Source organism: Diorhabda sublineata, chromosome 4, assembly GCF_026230105.1.
Source record: "Diorhabda sublineata isolate icDioSubl1.1 chromosome 4, icDioSubl1.1, whole genome shotgun sequence".
Taxonomy (NCBI): domain Eukaryota; kingdom Metazoa; phylum Arthropoda; class Insecta; order Coleoptera; family Chrysomelidae; genus Diorhabda; species Diorhabda sublineata.
The window spans coordinates 22319067-22339448 of NC_079477.1; the positions used below are offsets into that span (position 1 = coordinate 22319067).

General features: G+C 28.5%; 1 protein-coding gene across 1 annotated transcript; it reads right to left on the reverse strand.

Moving 5' to 3' along the window:
* Positions 1–84: 84 nt before the first annotated feature.
* LOC130443161 (dipeptidase 1-like) lies at positions 85–19497 on the reverse strand. Its single transcript, XM_056777661.1, has 4 exons — positions 19301–19497; positions 7174–7898; positions 6714–7120; positions 85–4605 (listed from the first exon to the last, which is right to left on the reverse strand). The coding sequence occupies exons 1-4, from the start codon at positions 19430–19432 to the stop codon at positions 4358–4360; spliced, it is 1512 nt and encodes a 503-aa protein (XP_056633639.1). The 5' UTR covers positions 19433–19497; the 3' UTR covers positions 85–4357.
* Between the last annotated feature and the right edge of the window lie 885 nt (positions 19498–20382).

The window sequence follows — 20382 nt, forward strand, 5'->3', positions numbered from 1 at the left end:
GTGGCTGGGATTCTATAGTAACAAGTCACATATATTATATAAGGGTATTACAAAATATTCACATATTTAAAATAAAACTTCCAATTGCAAAATCAACCTTTATTTTATTATAATCTATTAAAATACATTTCCTCAAATACGATATAAAATATATCTACGCGTCTACGTTGGTAAATATGTATTTCTATAAATTTTACAAACCCAACAACATATAAATTTTTTTTTAAATAAATTCATTTCTATATATTTACTCTCGTATTATAATAAATTGTTTTTCTATAAACATCCAACTTGCACATTAAAAACTATCAAAAGCCACAACAAATACCTTATCGTATCTTTTCATACATGTGAAACAGGATCAAAAAATTTATTTTTTCATTGAACAACTCTTTTGGAAAATAGAAAAAACTTGTTCTGAAATGTAGTATTTAAGATAAACGATATACTGTCGGGAGTAAAAATAGGACGAATAGAATTCAGGACGTTTTCAGGAGAGATGCATACCTTCTGAATCTTTTAAATAGGATTTCAGATATAAGGACGTTTGTTTATAATAAATTTCACATATTTAAAAAATGTGGCATTTACAAATTGATACCTATTTCCCATTATTTAGGTCTTTCTGGTCAACCATTTCAACATTCTTGACATCGTCATAAGGTACACAGCACTTTTGATGATATATGTATATATTTCTTTTACATTATACAGTTTATACATATTTTGTAGACAACTGTAACAGAAAATGCAGATATAAACAAAAACACTTCTTATTACAGTGTTTTTATCTAAAATTTGCAGGTACAAATATATTTATATTCAAGTGTGACTGAAATCATTACTCGCGTAACAGTGGAAATTTGATGTTAAGTATTGGCAGCCCTGTGTCATTGATCTACGATGTTGTAAGATTTATTGTTAGCAGAATCAGGTTATTGTTAGAATTTCTAGTTTTATCGATTAATCCCAACAATTAATTATTTTTCAATTAAAAATTATTTCCTATCACTACTAACCATAATAAACTTACATGATTTTAGAACTGGAAACAAATTACAACGTGGAAACATCTCTACAAACTTATCATATGTTTATTATTTAATATTAATAGAGATGTTTCGTATCACGAAGATAGGGAACTGCTACTCACGAATCTTGAAATAAAGTATATTATTGACATCAAATACTTACACTTCATTCCATATCGACTTTTCTGTTGTTGATCGATGTTATTGTAGAACATTTGATTCTATACTTAATACAAATAAAATATTTCAATTAATATTTTGATAATTTGGCAACAGCGCTAATATTTAATATATGATATTTCCTGTTCACGTTGTTCAATGTAGTAGTTCATTTGCTATGAGTCGAATTGAGGTTATTTCAATATTCAAATGAATAATTTACTACCGAGCTGATAGATTTTTATTCGGTTCAAATTGTGTTTATATCTACAATTTTCTGTTTGGTTTAAATCTACAGTTTTGAAAAGCGTTTTCCAAAAAACAAGTTTAGAAATATAAGCTTTTCGAAAATCTAAACGTCTACAGAATTTTTATATAAAGATGGCGATAAACATGTGAAAGTGTACTGGTTTTAAAAATATTTTTTACATAATTATTATGAACAATAATAAATCGTATTATACGGGGTTACGTCGATAATATAATATTCTGTATAAATGAAATGTTGTATGCAAAGATAATTTAATTATTTATTATTATTTTGGAAATGCATTGTGATTTTATACCACGTTGTGTAGGTAAGTCGTTTTATTTCGCAAAAAAGAAGAATTTATCCAGTGAATAAAACGAGCGGCGTTGTAAAATATAATTACTTAAATACGCTTAATAAATAAGATACTATTATTTCCAAAAAAACCTGGTAGTGTCCTAATACGAAAACACTAGTAGACATCAAAATCCACGTAAAAAAACTATTGAAACTGACTGTACAGTATGTCCCCATAATTTAATAGAAACTTTTATTATTATTAATTTTAACGAAAAAAGGTATTCTTGATAAAAAATTTTGCATGTTCTAAATTATGAAAAACAAACATCAGATATTAATTTTTTTTATAATATACAAGGTTTCTTGAAAAATATGATTTTTTTTATAAAGTACTTAGAATTTTGACATTTTAATTTTTTTTAAATGTAAACAGAAATAAAATTTTGAAAAATATATTTTTTGAGCGGTAATGAAAATTTTCAAAATACAAAAATAAAAAAAAACGAGCAACTTTTTTTTCAAAATCAAAAATGAAAAATTTATCCCTTAGTCGAATCAAAACAAAAAAAAATCTATTTACACAGTATTAGTTTCATAGCATACACACAGAGGGCGTTCTAGAATTATATTTGTCCCCGTATGGGAAATTCTGGACATGCGATTGGTTGGCCACGAGCTAAGACGATAATGGCGGCTCCAATAAGAGAACTGCGCGAAACAGATGTCTGTTCAAATGATTGAACAATGTTATTAACTATTGGGGCACATGAGTTTCTTGAAGAAAATAACATTTATAGATATAAATAAAGAAATTACAAAAAAGTACGAGTGAAAGTTTTTTTATCTTGTTTACATCCGCGAGGCCCCATGACAGCAGAAACCGAAGGCGCGCGCAGGCACGGGCGCCATTACTTTCTTGAAAAACAGTCACATAGCTATTTTTCTTACACAAAGACGTTATAGCTTCTGTCCAGATTTTTCTATACGCAAAATCAATCTTATATTGTGCGTGTTAAGTATACAACACAGAAGAGTCAGACACATTTATTTCTGCCAAAGGTAAGTCTCAATAGAGGCTTCTCAATCGAAAATATCCGTAGAAAGTTATATTATTTGCTATAATAAGGTTATAGAGAAGTTTGAAGTGGATAGAGCACAAAGGTAATTAGATATTAGACGGCAAACAACTTCCGAAACAACTCAAAAATAAGTTACATGATATAGATCGTTGGTGCGAACCATAGAACTTAGACAGATGTCTAATGTTACGGTATGGGTGAAAACAATGTCGAAATACGTCAAAGGTCAAACGTCTGTAACCACAGAACTAAATATTCAAATGTCATTACGTTTTGTATACGCGCTAGAGAAAAATAAATTGAATTTGTCATTTTGACATACTGTAAAGTATATCAAGCGTTAATTTTCGAATTTTTTCATCAAATTTCATATATATAAGTTTTCTGTATCTGTCAAAATTGATTAAAGTGGTTGTGCAACTCGAAGAAAAATGCCAACAATATATGATAAAGTAATTCTTTGTTCTGTGTCAGAAAGAAATGTACTGGCTGTGCAACTTAAAGCAACAGGCCAATACTGACGAAAAATACAGCAGCTCGTGACACGTATTATCATCACATTTCAAATTCAAGACTAAAAAAATTGTCTATGCTGATGATATAACAACTTTTTACATGTCACTTGAGGGATTTAATTCGTCGGGGACAAAGAATATCAAAATATGGACATGAAAATGATCCTTCATCTTTATTTCAATTTTGACAACGACCCGCGTCACTATTTGTTGTTATTTCGCGAGTTTTTGACGGTTAGAAGTCTTCCCGTTTCTCCACATACCTCTTACTCACCAGATTTAACTCAATCAAACTTATATTTCACCTTTTTACTTTGTATTCTTATCGAAATAATTTTCCACCGCACCCCGTAAGTAAATTTTTTGTTCTGTGGATAATATTTGTACTACTGGTTAAATTGCCTGAGCAGCTCAAAGGTGGAGGCTAACAGTACAAGAAATACATTTTTGGTTCTATGATTTGTTTACGTTCTACGTTTCTTAGAAATAATTATTTGTTCTGTGTCAGAAAGAAATTAACTGGATGTGCATATCTTAACAAGAGGCCAATATTATAAGGAAAGATACGAGGTGTGATAAATAAAATTTTCATGAGACGCTGAAAAAACTCAATAAATAGTAAAATTTGTCTATGGTGATGATATTATAACTTTTTAAAAGTCACGTGAGGGAATGAAAATCGATCAGAGACGAAAAGTATCAAAAAATGGACCAACGTCATTCATTTAATCTTTTTTGCGGATAGAAGTCTTCCTGTTTCTCCACATACCTCTTATTCACCAGATTTAACATCCTTATCAAAATAATTTTCCACCACACCTCGTAAGTTTTATTCTCCAGAAACAGTTTTATTTGGCTGCGAGTTTCGAAGTAAAAGGCCAACAATATAAGAAGAAATCGGTTAGATTAATTAAACCTACGCGTCAAAAATATTGTCATACTATACACAAATACATTCCTCTAAAACGACAGACTAAAAAGCTTATTCAACCTTCGATATCCTAAAAATCTATAAAACCGTCGTCAAGAATATAACGAGGAGCACGGGTTATGCATAGGTGGGATTTCGTCTTCCACCGGAAGTACCTGTTCGTTCTTCCATTTGTCTCTTACTTCTTCGACTCCTTCGAATACTCTCAATAAATTCAAACCGGCCAATGACACAACGTCTTTTTCCGTCCAATTAGGGTCAGCTAGCAGTTCGGCTAAGAGATAAGGATATTTAGACACGTCTTCTAATCCACTAGGTGTCATATTTATCCCGTCATATCCTGAAAACGAGCAGGTACAATACGAAAAAACAATTTTTCCATAGTTACAATCATTAAATTATATTTAAAAAAAACTTGGCAACGCTGTATAACTTCTATAAATAAATACGATAGTTCCGCATACGTTTATATTGAGATCATATTTACTGGAATAAATAAAATATAAATAATAAATATAAAATTTGGTAAGTTGATTAGAAGTTGGCAGTTGACATACTGAAGTCTCAAAGTTTACACCATTTCCGCTAAAATCCAACTTATACTTATGAATCTTTTGTTTTTTTATTGTACAAGTAGATTCTTCATCAATATTTTCTGTTCGTTTTATAGTTTTGTAGCAATCAGTTTTTTTTATACTAAGTTTAATTATTTAGTTCATCTGAACATCAGCAACTGTTTATTTTCGAATACGTACTTATAGCCTATAAGTTTTAGGTTATAGTGGTCATCTGACCTTAACAGTACGCTTGGTTGCCACGTTTAATTTTACTTCAGAGATAATTTAAAACAAAATTTCATTAAATTTTTGTTATATTAATTTTATTATTATTTATATATTAGACTTCCGTAATTCATAAAGTTTATAAATAATTGAAAATAAGTGAAGTAATGAAAGCTTTTCATTAAATAAATGAAATATTTAAATATAAGTATACGAGGTTTGCTCCAACTTAAACCCTGTATATTTCGCACAAATATGAAACTGATGAAAACCAATATAAAGAGTAATTTAGATACAAGTCTTCTCAATCGATTCATATGAAAAATAAATCGATATCTCGATTGGTTTCGAAAATATAGAATTTTTTATGCAAGTCAAATTTTTTGTTAAATTTCTGGATTATTTGACATAATAGTTGAAAAAAAATTATGGAATAGTATGTATTTTTATTTGAAAAACATAAAAATCATGATAGTTTTCGAATCAAATTCATAATTTATCATAAAATCCGATTTTCATCAATTTTCCGCATGTAATAATTTATGGTTTATTTTTCGATCTCCTCGTATCAAAAAGTTTTTGAATTGTAATTTATCGTATAAATTCGGACACTTTTCCCAAATTTCCCTCCATATCAAAGATACTCCTCTCTCTACCCTCCACAGAAAGAAATCAAAAGTTTAACCCTCTATGTTTAAACGTTACGTCATAATTAGTCGTTAAAACATCATTTGGTACATAACAATAACATTTGATCTCATTTTCATGAATTTTTATTAATTATTCATCTATAATAATTGTTTTTCCGAACAAATGATATATTTTTCGAACTTCTTGTATCAAAAAGTTTTTGAATTGTTATATATCGTATACAGCGGGTCACTTTTTCCAAATTTTCCCCCATATGAAAGATACTACTTCTTTCTCTACCCTCCGTAGAAAAGAATCAAAAGTTTAACCTCTATGTTTTCGTATTATCTATGTACTTATAAATATTTATGCTCGGCGTTTAAACATTACGTCATAATTAGTCGTTAAAACATCATTTGGTACATAACAATGATATTTGATATCATTTTCATGAATTTTTATTATATATTCTTTTATAATAATTGTTTTTCTGAACAAATGATACATTTTTCGAACTTCTTTTATTAAAAAAAAACCCTTTTTTATAGAATTTGAAACAAAATTTTCAAAGCAAAATGATTCCCTTTCATATTTAAATTTTTTTTAATGGATGATTATATATATTCATGTTTGACGGAATAAATAATACTATTTGAAAGCCAGGGGCGGCTCATGCCCAATGGTTAACATATCGTAACTTTTACAGTTTTTTTGCTTTTACTTTCAATTGATTTTTTAATGAAAAGTTATATTCTGAAAAAAATTATCATAAATTGTAATTATTTATTGAAAATACTTTGAATACACAATCAAAAATCAACATTCGGATTTTACAGTTTGTCCCTTTAAAGTTACGATATGTTAAACGTTGGGCACGAACCGCTCCTGATAAGATTTCCGATTTTCTTGTATTACAACGTTGCCAATATACGAAGAAAGAAAAAATCAAACGAAATGGTGGTAAAAACACATTTAGCATTCGGATACGGTAAAATTTCAATAAAACAAATATACAGGGTGGAAATTAAAAACTTACCAGCTCCGATTCCGACGTGTTCGATACCAGCAACAGTCCTAATATGATTAATATGTTTAATAACGTCTTGTATAGTGGCAGTTTCGTTACAAGTAACATGGTAAGTGTAAAAATTTACCATGACTACTCCTCCGTTGTGCGCTATCAATTTGAGCACGTCGTCGGGTACGTTCCTAGAGGAATTGCACAACGAAAAGGCGCTTGAATGTGAAAATATAACCGGCGCTCGGGATATATTGAGCGCCGCTTTGGCAGTGGTCATAGATGTATGAGAAAGATCTATAATCATACCAAGACGGTTCATTTCTTTAATAACGCTCTTCCCGAATTCCGAAAGACCGTCTCTGGTCTTGGTATTGGTCCCTGTTGCCCAAGGGGTGTCGCACGAATGGGTGATGGTTAAATATCTAAAATTTAACCTCGTAATTCGATTATAAAACCTTGAAAACAAATTACTCACCTAGCACCTAGACTGTAGAAAGTCCTCAAAACGGCTAAGGAATTACCTAAAGCGTGTCCTCCTTCGACTCCAATCAACGAAGCGATCCTCCCTTCCTTATGGACCGATCTAATTTCCCGCGTAGACCTCACCAATGAGAAATGATTAGAATTGAACTCGACCAGCCTTTTGATGACGTCTATCTGCTCTAAAGTGACTTGTACAGCGTCGAGATGTTGAGCTTTGCAAGGCACGTAAGCAGACCAGAATTGAGCCCCCAATAGACCGGCTCTAAGTTTCGGTATATCCGTATGAGACCATTTACTAGTCGCCCAAGGTTCTCGATCACTTATAGAACTTAAGTTTAAATTGAATAATTTATTGTGAACGAATTTTCTGAGGTTCCAGGGTAGATCGTTGTGGCCGTCGATTAGGGGTTGTTCTTTTAATAGTTTTTTTATGACATTGAGTCGTTGTTCGGAGGTTTGGGGGGGGATGTGTGGACCTAGAGCTAGGGGTAGGCCTAAACCGGCGGTTAGAGTCGCGATTAAAACGCAGATTATTATACAGATGCACCAAGGGCCTTTGAAAGTTGTTTTTGAAGTGTCGCTGGATGTGCTGCAAGAACATGATTCTATGGAGCCGTGGTAGTCGTAGGGGTGGTAATAATCTCGAACGTCATTGTAATATTGAGGCACGTTAAAGGATGTTTCTCGAATTGGATATTCGTGAGCGCAATGGGGGATCTGAAACAATAGCATTGTGAAGGATGTACTCGAATGCGTGTAACATGGACATTCTGTATATTTTGAGATGCGGAAATGGAATTTATGATGAGACAAGTTCACGTATACCGAACCAATAAAAAAAAAGGATCATTAATCAATTTTTAATTTATTTTTTGTGTTTCCTTCCTATTTCTTGGTATTTTCGGGTCATGCGTTGTAGATGTAGTGCCAATATGATATATTATTTCCAGTTCTTTCAAATACATAACCTCAATTTTTAGATATTAAACAGTTTCGGAATTTTAAGGGAATATGTTTCATTAATCAAAATACGTAGATTTGACAGTTTTAAATCGAATAAAAATTACAAAAAATCGTCGTATAAAGAGGAATGAATTACTTGAAGAAGTATTTGTTTTTTATATATGGGGTGTCAAGGAATAACAAGGATGTTTAGGATATTAGTAATATCTGAAGTGTTGAAGTGAATTTATAAAAAACGTGTTTTTACTAAAAAAAATTTATTGACCAAAATAATTCGAATACTAAGATCAAATTATAAAGATATTTGCTAAAAGGACGAATATACATGGAAAAAAAAATAACCAAAGCATTATGTGGATATATTCACGTAGTACGGGGCAATAAAGCTTAGGTAGTAAAAATGAGAATGAAAAATCTATGCTATCATTCAAAAATTCATATTGTCCAAAATAATATGAATATTGGGATTAAATTTTGGTGACATTTGCTTAAAAGACGAATATACATGGAAAAAAATCATCAAAGTATTATATGCAGATATTCATGAAGTACGGGACGATAAAGTTTAGGTAGTAAAAATGAGAATAAAAAACATGCTATTCAAAAATTCATATTTTCCAAAATAATACGAAGATTGCGATGAAATTTTGATGACATTTGCTTAAAAGACGAATATATATGGAAAAAAAATATCAAAGTTTATATGCAGATATTCATGAAGTACGGGACGATAAAGTTTAGGTAGTAAAAATGAGAATAAAAAACATGCTATCATTCAAAAATTCATATTTTCCAAAATAATATGAATATGGAAATTAAATTTTGGAGACATTTGCTTAAAAGATAAATATACATGGAAAAAATCAGCAAAGTATTATATGCAGATATTCATGAAGTACGGGGCGATAAACTTTAGGTAGTAAAAATGAAGATAAAAAACATGCTCTCATTCAAAAATTCATATTGTCCAAAATAATATGAATATGGCAATTAAATTTTGGAGACATTTGCTTAAAAGATAAATATACATGGAAAAAAATCAGCAAAGTATTATATGCAGATATTCATGAAGTACGGGACGATAAAGTTTAGGTAGTAAAAATAAGAATAAAAAACATGCTCTCATTCATAAATTCATATTGTCCAAAATAATATGAATATGGGAATTAAATTTCGGAGACATCTGCTTAAAAGATAAATATACATGGAAAAAATCAGCAAAGTATTATATGCAGATATTCATGAAAAACGGGGCGATAAACTTTAGGTAGTAAAAATGAAGATAAAAAACATGCTCTCATTCAAACATTCATATTGTCCAAAATAATATGAATATGGCAATTAAATTTTGGAGACATTTGCTTAAAAGATAAATATACATGGAAAAAAATCAGCAAAGTATTATATGCAGATATTCATGAAGTACGGGACGATAAAGTTTAGGTAGTAAAAATGAGAATAAAAAACATGCTATCATTCAAAAATTCATATTTTCCAAAATAATATGAATATGGCAATTAAATTTTGGAGACATTTGCTTAAAAGATAAATATACATGGAAAAAAATCAGCAAAGTATTATATGCAGATATTCATGAAGTACGGGACGATAAAATTTAGGTAGTAAAAGTGAGAATAAAAAACATGCTATCATTCAAAAATTCATATTTTCCAAAATAATATGAATATGGAAATTAAATTCTGGAGACATTTGCTTAAAAGATAAATATACATGGAAAAAAATCAGCAAAGTATTATATGCAGATATTCATGAAGTACGGGACGATAAAGTTTAGGTAGTAAAAATGAGAATAAAAAACATGCTATCATTCAAAAATTCATATTTTCCAAAATAATATGAATATGGCAATTAAATTTTGGAGACATTTGCTTAAAAGATAAATATACATGGAAAAAAATCAGCAAAGTATTATATGCAGATATTCATGAAGTACGGGACGATAAAATTTAGGTAGTAAAAGTGAGAATAAAAAACATGCTATCATTCAAAAATTCATATTTTCCAAAATAATATGAATATGGAAATTAAATTCTGGAGACATTTGCTTAAAAGATAAATATACATGGAAAAAAATCAGCAAAGTATTATATGCAGATATTCATGAAGTACGGGACGATAAAGTTTAGGTAGTAAAAATGAGAATAAAAAACATGCTATCATTCAAAAATTCATATTGTCCAAAATAATATGAATATGGCAATTAAATTTCGGAGACATCTGCTTAAAAGATAAATATACATGGGAAAAATCAGCAAAGTATTATATGCAGATATTCATGAAAAACGGGGCGATAAACTTTAGGTAGTAAAAATGAAGATAAAAAACATGCTCTCATTCAAAAATTCATATTGTCCAAAATAATATGAATATGGCAATTAAATTTTGGAGACATTTGCTTAAAAGATAAATATACATGGAAAAAAATCAGCAAAGTATTATATGCAGATATTCATGAAGTACGGGACGATAAAGTTTAGGTAGTAAAAATAAGAATAAAAAACATGCTCTCATTCATAAATTCATATTGTCCAAAATAATATGAATATGGGAATTAAATTTCGGAGACATCTGCTTAAAAGATAAATATACATGGAAAAAATCAGCAAAGTATTATATGCAGATATTCATGAAAAACGGGGCGATAAACTTTAGGTAGTAAAAATGAAGATAAAAAACATGCTCTCATTCAAACATTCATATTGTCCAAAATAATATGAATATGGCAATTAAATTTTGGAGACATTTGCTTAAAAGATAAATATACATGGAAAAAAATCAGCAAAGTATTATATGCAGATATTCATGAAGTACGGGACGATAAAGTTTAGGTAGTAAAAATGAGAATAAAAAACATGCTATCATTCAAAAATTCATATTTTCCAAAATAATATGAATATGGCAATTAAATTTTGGAGACATTTGCTTAAAAGATAAATATACATGGAAAAAAATCAGCAAAGTATTATATGCAGATATTCATGAAGTACGGGACGATAAAATTTAGGTAGTAAAAGTGAGAATAAAAAACATGCTATCATTCAAAAATTCATATTTTCCAAAATAATATGAATATGGAAATTAAATTCTGGAGACATTTGCTTAAAAGATAAATATACATGGAAAAAAATCAGCAAAGTATTATATGCAGATATTCATGAAGTACGGGACGATAAAGTTTAGGTAGTAAAAATGAGAATAAAAAACATGCTATCATTCAAAAATTCATATTTTCCAAAATAATATGAATATGGCAATTAAATTTTGGAGACATTTGCTTAAAAGATAAATATACATGGAAAAAAATCAGCAAAGTATTATATGCAGATATTCATGAAGTACGGGACGATAAAATTTAGGTAGTAAAAGTGAGAATAAAAAACATGCTATCATTCAAAAATTCATATTTTCCAAAATAATATGAATATGGAAATTAAATTCTGGAGACATTTGCTTAAAAGATAAATATACATGGAAAAAAATCAGCAAAGTATTATATGCAGATATTCATGAAGTACGGGACGATAAAGTTTAGGTAGTAAAAATGAGAATAAAAAACATGCTATCATTCAAAAATTCATAATTTCCAAAATAATATGAATATGGAAATTAAATTTTGGAGACATTTGCTTAAAAGATAAATATACATGGAAAAAAATCAGCAAAGTATTATATGCAGATATTCATGAAGTACGGGACGATAAAATTTAGGTAGTAAAAATGAGAATAAAAAACATGCTATCATTCAAAAATTCATATTGTCCAAAATAATATGAATATGGCAATTAAATTTCGGAGACATCTGCTTAAAAGATAAATATACATGGGAAAAATCAGCAAAGTATTATATGCAGATATTCATGAAAAACGGGGCGATAAACTTTAGGTAGTAAAAATGAAGATAAAAAACATGCTCTCATTCAAAAATTCATATTGTCCAAAATAATATGAATATGGAAATTAAATTTTGGAGACATTTGCTTAAAAGATAAATATACATGGAAAAAAATCAGCAAAGTATTATATGCAGATATTCATGAAGTACGGGACGATAAAGTTTAGGTAGTAAAAATGAGAATAAAAAACATGTTATCATTCAAAAATTCATATTGTCCAAAATAATATGAATATGGCAATTAAATTTCGGAGACATCTGCTTAAAAGATAAATATACATGGAAAAAATCAGCAAAGTATTATATGCAGATATTCATGAAGTACGGGACGATAAAGTTTAAGTAGTAAAAATAAGAATAAAAAACATGCTCTCATTCATAAATTCATATTGTCCAAAATAATATGAATATGGGAATTAAATTTCGGAGACATCTGCTTAAAAGATAAATATACATGGAAAAAATCAGCAAAGTATTATATGCAGATATTCATGAAAAACGGGGCGATAAACTTTAGGTAGTAAAAATGAAGATAAAAAACATGCTCTCATTCAAAAATTCATATTGTCCAAAATAATATGAATATGGCAATTAAATTTTGGAGACATTTGCTTAAAAGATAAATATACATGGAAAAAAATCAGCAAAGTATTATATGCAGATATTCATGAAGTACGGGACGATAAAGTTTAGGTAGTAAAAATGAGAATAAAAAACATGCTATCATTCAAAAATTCATAATTTCCAAAATAATATGAATATGGAAATTAAATTTTGGAGACATTTGCTTAAAAGATAAATATACATGGAAAAAAATCAGCAAAGTATTATATGCAGATATTCATGAAGTACGGGACGATAAAATTTAGGTAGTAAAAGTGAGAATAAAAAACATGCTATCATTCAAAAATTCATATTGTCCAAAATAATATGAATATGGAAATTAAATTTTGGAGACATTTGCTTAAAAGATAAATATACATGGAAAAAAATCAGCAAAGTATTATATGCAGATATTCATGAAGTACGGGACGATAAAGTTTAGGTAGTAAAAATGAGAATAAAAAACATGCTATCATTCAAAAATTCATATTGTCCAAAATAATATGAATATGGCAATTAAATTTCGGAGACATCTGCTTAAAAGATAAATATACATGGAAAAAATCAGCAAAGTATTATATGCAGATATTCATGAAGTACGGGTCGATAAAGTTTAGGTAGTAAAAATAAGAATCAAAAACATGCTCTCATTCAAAAATTCATAATTTCCAAAATAATATGAATATGGAAATTAAATTTTGGAGACATTTGCTTAAAAGATAAATATACATTGAAAAAAATCAGCAAAGTATTATATGCAGATATTCATGAAGTACGGGACGATAAAATTTAGGTAGTAAAAGTGAGAATAAAAAACATGCTATCATTCAAAAATTCATATTGTCCAAAATAATATGAATATGGAAATTAAATTTTGGAGACATTTGCTTAAAAGATAAATATACATGGAAAAAATCAGCAAAGTATTATATGCAGATATTCATGAAGTACGGGTCGATAAAGTTTAGGTAGTAAAAATAAGAATCAAAAACATGCTCTCATTCAAAAATTCATAATTTCCAAAATAATATGAATATGGAAATTAAATTTTGGAGACATTTGCTTAAAAGATAAATATACATGGAAAAAAATCAGCAAAGTATTATATGCAGATATTCATGAAGTACGGGACGATAAAATTTAGGTAGTAAAAGTGAGAATAAAAAACATGCTATCATTCAAAAATTCATATTGTCCAAAATAATATGAATATGGAAATTAAATTTTGGAGACATTTGCTTAAAAGATAAATATACATGGAAAAAAATCAGCAAAGTATTATATGCAGATATTCATGAAGTACGGGACGATAAAGTTTAGGTAGTAAAAATGAGAATAAAAAACATGCTATCATTCAAAAATTCATATTGTCCAAAATAATATGAATATGGCAATTAAATTTCGGAGACATCTGCTTAAAAGATAAATATACAAGGAAAAAATCAGCAAAGTATTATATGCAGATATTCATGAAGTACGGGACGATAAAGTTTAGGTAGTAAAAATGAGAATAAAAAACATGCTATCATTCAAAAATTCATATTGTCCAAAATAATATGAATATGGCAATTAAATTTCGGAGACATCTGCTTAAAAGATAAATATACATGGAAAAAATCAGCAAAGTATTATATGCAGATATTCATGAAGTACGGGTCGATAAAGTTTAGGTAGTAAAAATAAGAATCAAAAACATGCTCTCATTCAAAAATTCATAATTTCCAAAATAATATGAATATGGAAATTAAATTTTGGAGACATTTGCTTAAAAGATAAATATACATTGAAAAAAATCAGCAAAGTATTATATGCAGATATTCATGAAGTACGGGACGATAAAATTTAGGTAGTAAAAGTGAGAATAAAAAACATGCTATCATTCAAAAATTCATATTGTCCAAAATAATATGAATATGGAAATTAAATTTTGGAGACATTTGCTTAAAAGATAAATATACATGGAAAAAAATCAGCATAGTATTGTATGCAGATATTCATGAAGTACGGGACGATAAAGTTTAGGTAGTAAAAATGAGAATAAAAAACATGCTATCATTCAAAAATTCATATTTTCCAAAATAATATGAATATGGAAATTAAATTTTGGAGACATTTGCTTAAAAGATAAATATACATGGAAAAAAATCAGCAAAGTATTATATGCAGATATTCATGAAGTACGGGACGATAAAGTTTAGGTAGTAAAAATGAGAATAAAAAACATGCTATCATTCAAAAATTCATAATTTCCAAAATAATATGAATATGGAAATTAAATTTTGGAGACATTTGCTTAAAAGATAAATATACATGGAAAAAAATCAGCAAAGTATTATATGCAGATATTCATGAAGTACGGGACGATAAAATTTAGGTAGTAAAAGTGAGAATAAAAAACATGCTATCATTCAAAAATTCATATTGTCCAAAATAATATGAATATGGAAATTAAATTTTGGAGACATTTGCTTAAAAGATAAATATACATGGAAAAAAATCAGCAAAGTATTATATGCAGATATTCATGAAGTACGGGACGATAAAGTTTAGGTAGTAAAAATGAGAATAAAAAACATGCTATCATTCAAAAATTCATATTGTCCAAAATAATATGAATATGGCAATTAAATTTCGGAGACATCTGCTTAAAAGATAAATATACATGGAAAAAATCAGCAAAGTATTATATGCAGATATTCATGAAGTACGGGTCGATAAAGTTTAGGTAGTAAAAATAAGAATCAAAAACATGCTCTCATTCAAAAATTCATAATTTCCAAAATAATATGAATATGGAAATTAAATTTTGGAGACATTTGCTTAAAAGATAAATATACATTGAAAAAAATCAGCAAAGTATTATATGCAGATATTCATGAAGTACGGGACGATAAAATTTAGGTAGTAAAAGTGAGAATAAAAAACATGCTATCATTCAAAAATTCATATTGTCCAAAATAATATGAATATGGAAATTAAATTTTGGAGACATTTGCTTAAAAGATAAATATACATGGAAAAAATCAGCAAAGTATTATATGCAGATATTCATGAAGTACGGGTCGATAAAGTTTAGGTAGTAAAAATAAGAATCAAAAACATGCTCTCATTCAAAAATTCATAATTTCCAAAATAATATGAATATGGAAATTAAATTTTGGAGACATTTGCTTAAAAGATAAATATACATGGAAAAAAATCAGCAAAGTATTATATGCAGATATTCATGAAGTACGGGACGATAAAATTTAGGTAGTAAAAGTGAGAATAAAAAACATGCTATCATTCAAAAATTCATATTGTCCAAAATAATATGAATATGGAAATTAAATTTTGGAGACATTTGCTTAAAAGATAAATATACATGGAAAAAAATCAGCAAAGTATTATATGCAGATATTCATGAAGTACGGGACGATAAAGTTTAGGTAGTAAAAATGAGAATAAAAAACATGCTATCATTCAAAAATTCATATTGTCCAAAATAATATGAATATGGCAATTAAATTTCGGAGACATCTGCTTAAAAGATAAATATACAAGGAAAAAATCAGCAAAGTATTATATGCAGATATTCATGAAGTACGGGACGATAAAGTTTAGGTAGTAAAAATGAGAATAAAAAACATGCTATCATTCAAAAATTCATATTGTCCAAAATAATATGAATATGGCAATTAAATTTCGGAGACATCTGCTTAAAAGATAAATATACATGGAAAAAATCAGCAAAGTATTATATGCAGATATTCATGAAGTACGGGTCGATAAAGTTTAGGTAGTAAAAATAAGAATCAAAAACATGCTCTCATTCAAAAATTCATAATTTCCAAAATAATATGAATATGGAAATTAAATTTTGGAGACATTTGCTTAAAAGATAAATATACATTGAAAAAAATCAGCAAAGTATTATATGCAGATATTCATGAAGTACGGGACGATAAAATTTAGGTAGTAAAAGTGAGAATAAAAAACATGCTATCATTCAAAAATTCATATTGTCCAAAATAATATGAATATGGAAATTAAATTTTGGAGACATTTGCTTAAAAGATAAATATACATGGAAAAAAATCAGCATAGTATTGTATGCAGATATTCATGAAGTACGGGACGATAAAGTTTAGGTAGTAAAAATGAGAATAAAAAACATGCTATCATTCAAAAATTCATATTTTCCAAAATAATATGAATATGGAAATTAAATTTTGGAGACATTTGCTTAAAAGATAAATATACATGGAAAAAAATCAGCAAAGTATTATATGCAGATATTCATGAAGTACGGGACGATAAAGTTTAGGTAGTAAAAATGAGAATAAAAAACATGCTATCATTCAAAAATTCATATTGTCCAAAATAATATGAATATGGAAATTAAATTTTGGAGACATTTGCTTAAAAGATAAATATACATGGAAAAAAATCAGCAAAGTATTATATGCAGATATTCATGAAGTACGGGACGATAAAGTTTAGGTAGTAAAAATGAGAATAAAAAACATGCTATCATTCAAAAATTCATATTGTCCAAAATTAGACGAATATTGGGATGAAATTTTGGATACATTTGCTTAAAGGACAAACATACATGAGAAAAAATTAGCATTGGTGTACTTCTATCCAATAAGTAATTGTCATTTGATTTCCCATTAATAACGTGAAATCGCAATATTCATTAATTATTAGTCATAATATAAACAAAGATTTTAATCAATATATACAGTTGTATTTTAAATCAGATCTGAAATTAAAATAAAACTCAATTTACCGACAAATTCCTCAATAACAAACTAAAATTCATTATATTTTACATATCTTGCCATTATATCACGATTCTCTGTCGGTATAACAGTTTACTTCAATTAAATGATACAGATACAACTAACAACAACAATCGTTAAATGAAATGACTTTATACCAGATAATGACGTATATAGTGACGCGTTATTCCGATGAATTACGAACCCGTTTAGAGTCTCACTGCCGGAAAATGAAATGACAGTTTGTTATCTGCGTAAATTGTTTGAATTGTCTTCCTCTTGGGTTTTGTATGTGTTCTAGGAAAATAAACCTTTTAGATTTGTTACAATCGAATAAATATTAGTTTTTTTTAAGCTTTTGATATGATTTACGAACTCAAAAAGTATATACAGAGGATATAATAAACAATTAAAAAAATCTTATTGTGAGATGAGTGATAAGAAGTAGACAAAATTCATAGATAAAAAAGAAGATTATTATATCAATTGCACTGTTCCACGATATATTAAATTTTATAGTAAATTTTCATCTGGGATCGATTATTCCACACGTCCTTTTTGTTTAATTTTATTGACAAGCTAAAAGTTTTCTGTTATTTGAAACGTCTAAATATACACGAAAATATAAAAAAATTAACCATCGTATACAGTTGATGACTCATAGTCATGGTTTTCATTTAGTTATAAAGACATAAAAAAAGAAGATTATCTCTTTATGTCTATTATAGTGGCCACTGCTGTTGCCCGACATGGAACAATCATTTATATTGACAGTTGAAATGTTTTATGTTGTTTAATTTTTGTGTAACGTTAAAACTTCAAATATTAACGTCAAAAAATTACGTTTTGTGTGTAAACCGTCAATAAATGTTACCACTTTTAAATCAAACTGAATAGAAATAATTTTCTTGATATGTTTTTATCGATATGTTTTTCGGCGGATCAGAATTCCGAGCAGGAAGTCGAGATTAATGTACATATTCCATTAACGTTTTTCGTCTACCAATAAAACCATATTCTAAGGTTCAAAGGGCGCGGAAACGTATAAGAAACAACTATAAATTCCAATCTCAACATTTGTAAATGACTGTTATTGAAATTAAGTGAATACACGAGGGGAAGTCAGTTTTTTAATGAAAAATTTACTTTACCGTAAGAATGTATCTTCTTTTTTAACTTTACATATGGTACAGGTAAATTATCTATAAAATTATTTTTGAAAATTTGACAGATTACTTCAAAAACATGGCGAAAACTAAAGGAAATATTATCAAATCTCCCTCGTATGTTGTATGGCATATTTTATTACAACAACCAATTATAATTTAATAAAAAAATAAACAAAAAATGTTTTTTATAATATTAATAAATATGAACATATCTCTAATCGACTTTTAAAATCTGGCAGCGATGGTTAAACGTATCTGTATGACTATTAGATATTTTTTTATGTACTAGAACATATGAAAATGTACTAAAATTTGTTATCCGCCGACAAATTAGAAAACGAGGGTTATACAAATGGTATGTTGCTTTTGTTTGAGTTAAACATAGTATTAGATCATAATATGATAATAATACCCAACTTTTTTATGTTATAATACAATTATTTATTAATTTATAAATGAATCTCTTTAAAAATATTTAAAATTGCACAATAGAGGGCGTAAGTTACCCCCACACAACGTTAAATAATGACCTAATCGCTTTATGTAACGAGTTCACCCTGTGTAGTGTTTAAATGCCGTTCGTAATGCTTTTTTTTTACTATCTCCCGTATAAAAATGTATCACTCAACAATTTCGACAAATCCCCCACACTTTTGAGATAATACCGTTTTCAATATTAAAGAAAATAATATTTTTTTAACTCACCTGGTAGTCTAGGACATTCCCGTACCCCATGTGGTTGCAAGGACACGGACAGTTCTGTATGTGTTGTCTTAGCTCCGGGTCGAGGGTAGAGAGCCACGAATGCGGGCGCCCTCCTCCGGCGACTGTAACCATCGGAGACTAGCATTTTACAGCCGCCACCGCTGCATTGATCACCTTGTGCCACCTGCACCCCGACTGATGTGCCTGTGTTGCTCTATTCCTGTTGTCAGCGCTCAGCTATCGCTCTTTATTTCACCTCGTTCGTATATATCCCGTTTTAGGCCAATCCCGGGAATTATTTTGATTTTTTCATTTATTTATACGTAATATTTTCCTTTATAAATAAATAATTAATTAGATATAATAACGTCTACTGCATATTCCCATTAATGTGTAAATTTAAAAAATTTAAATGTTTGTTACATTTATTTATAATTATATTTGTTATTGAGAGTGTTAAATTGCCATGAACTGGCCTATTTCTTCTTTTCTATCTCGCTTTCGATAAACTGAGGGTGGGGGAATAAAACGAGAATGCCTGGAGATGGTCACATCAACATTGACAGTTGAATCAAATGTATATTTCCATATTTCTCACTGTATTTTATAACTCCATGAATTTTTAAATTAATTTTTTTTTAAAAGGAAAAATGGTGTAATTCAATTTATTATCAATCAATTCAATTATCAAATAACTATTAATTTAAATGCAGTTACCTCGGTAGCTGCGATTCCTTTGATCGTGTTTTTTGTCGCCTTGGTAACGGCTTGTTTGCTCCCCTGATTTGAGTAGTAAGCAAGTGAACGGCGCAACTGTCCTTGTTCTGATCAGGTGTGCTTTGGTTATAAATTCGCTACGATAACGTAATCAATTTCTACGAAATTTTCACCAAAAATAAACGTGAAAAAGTTTTAGTTATAACGTAAATTTTTATTGCAACAGCTTAGACGATTAAATGAAATAAGAACGAATTAAAACGTGAAGTGTCTTCTAAATTATAATTTCGAAGATTTATATATAAATGTCAATCTTCTCGATTGTTCATTCACTCGTTAAAAATTTAATTTCCAACGATGTTATG

Coding starts and splice junctions, on each gene's coding strand:
- LOC130443161 (XM_056777661.1), bottom strand. CDS start 19,432: ATGGTTACAGTCGCCGGAGGAGGGCGCCCGCATTCGTGGCTCTCTACC. Junction 7,899..19,300: donor GGAATGTCCTAGACTACCAG/GTGAGTTAAAAA, acceptor CTATTGTTTCAG/ATCCCCCATTGCGCTCACGA. Junction 4,606..6,713: donor ACACGTCGGAATCGGAGCTG/GTAAGTTTTTAA, acceptor GCTCGTTTTCAG/GATATGACGGGATAAATATG.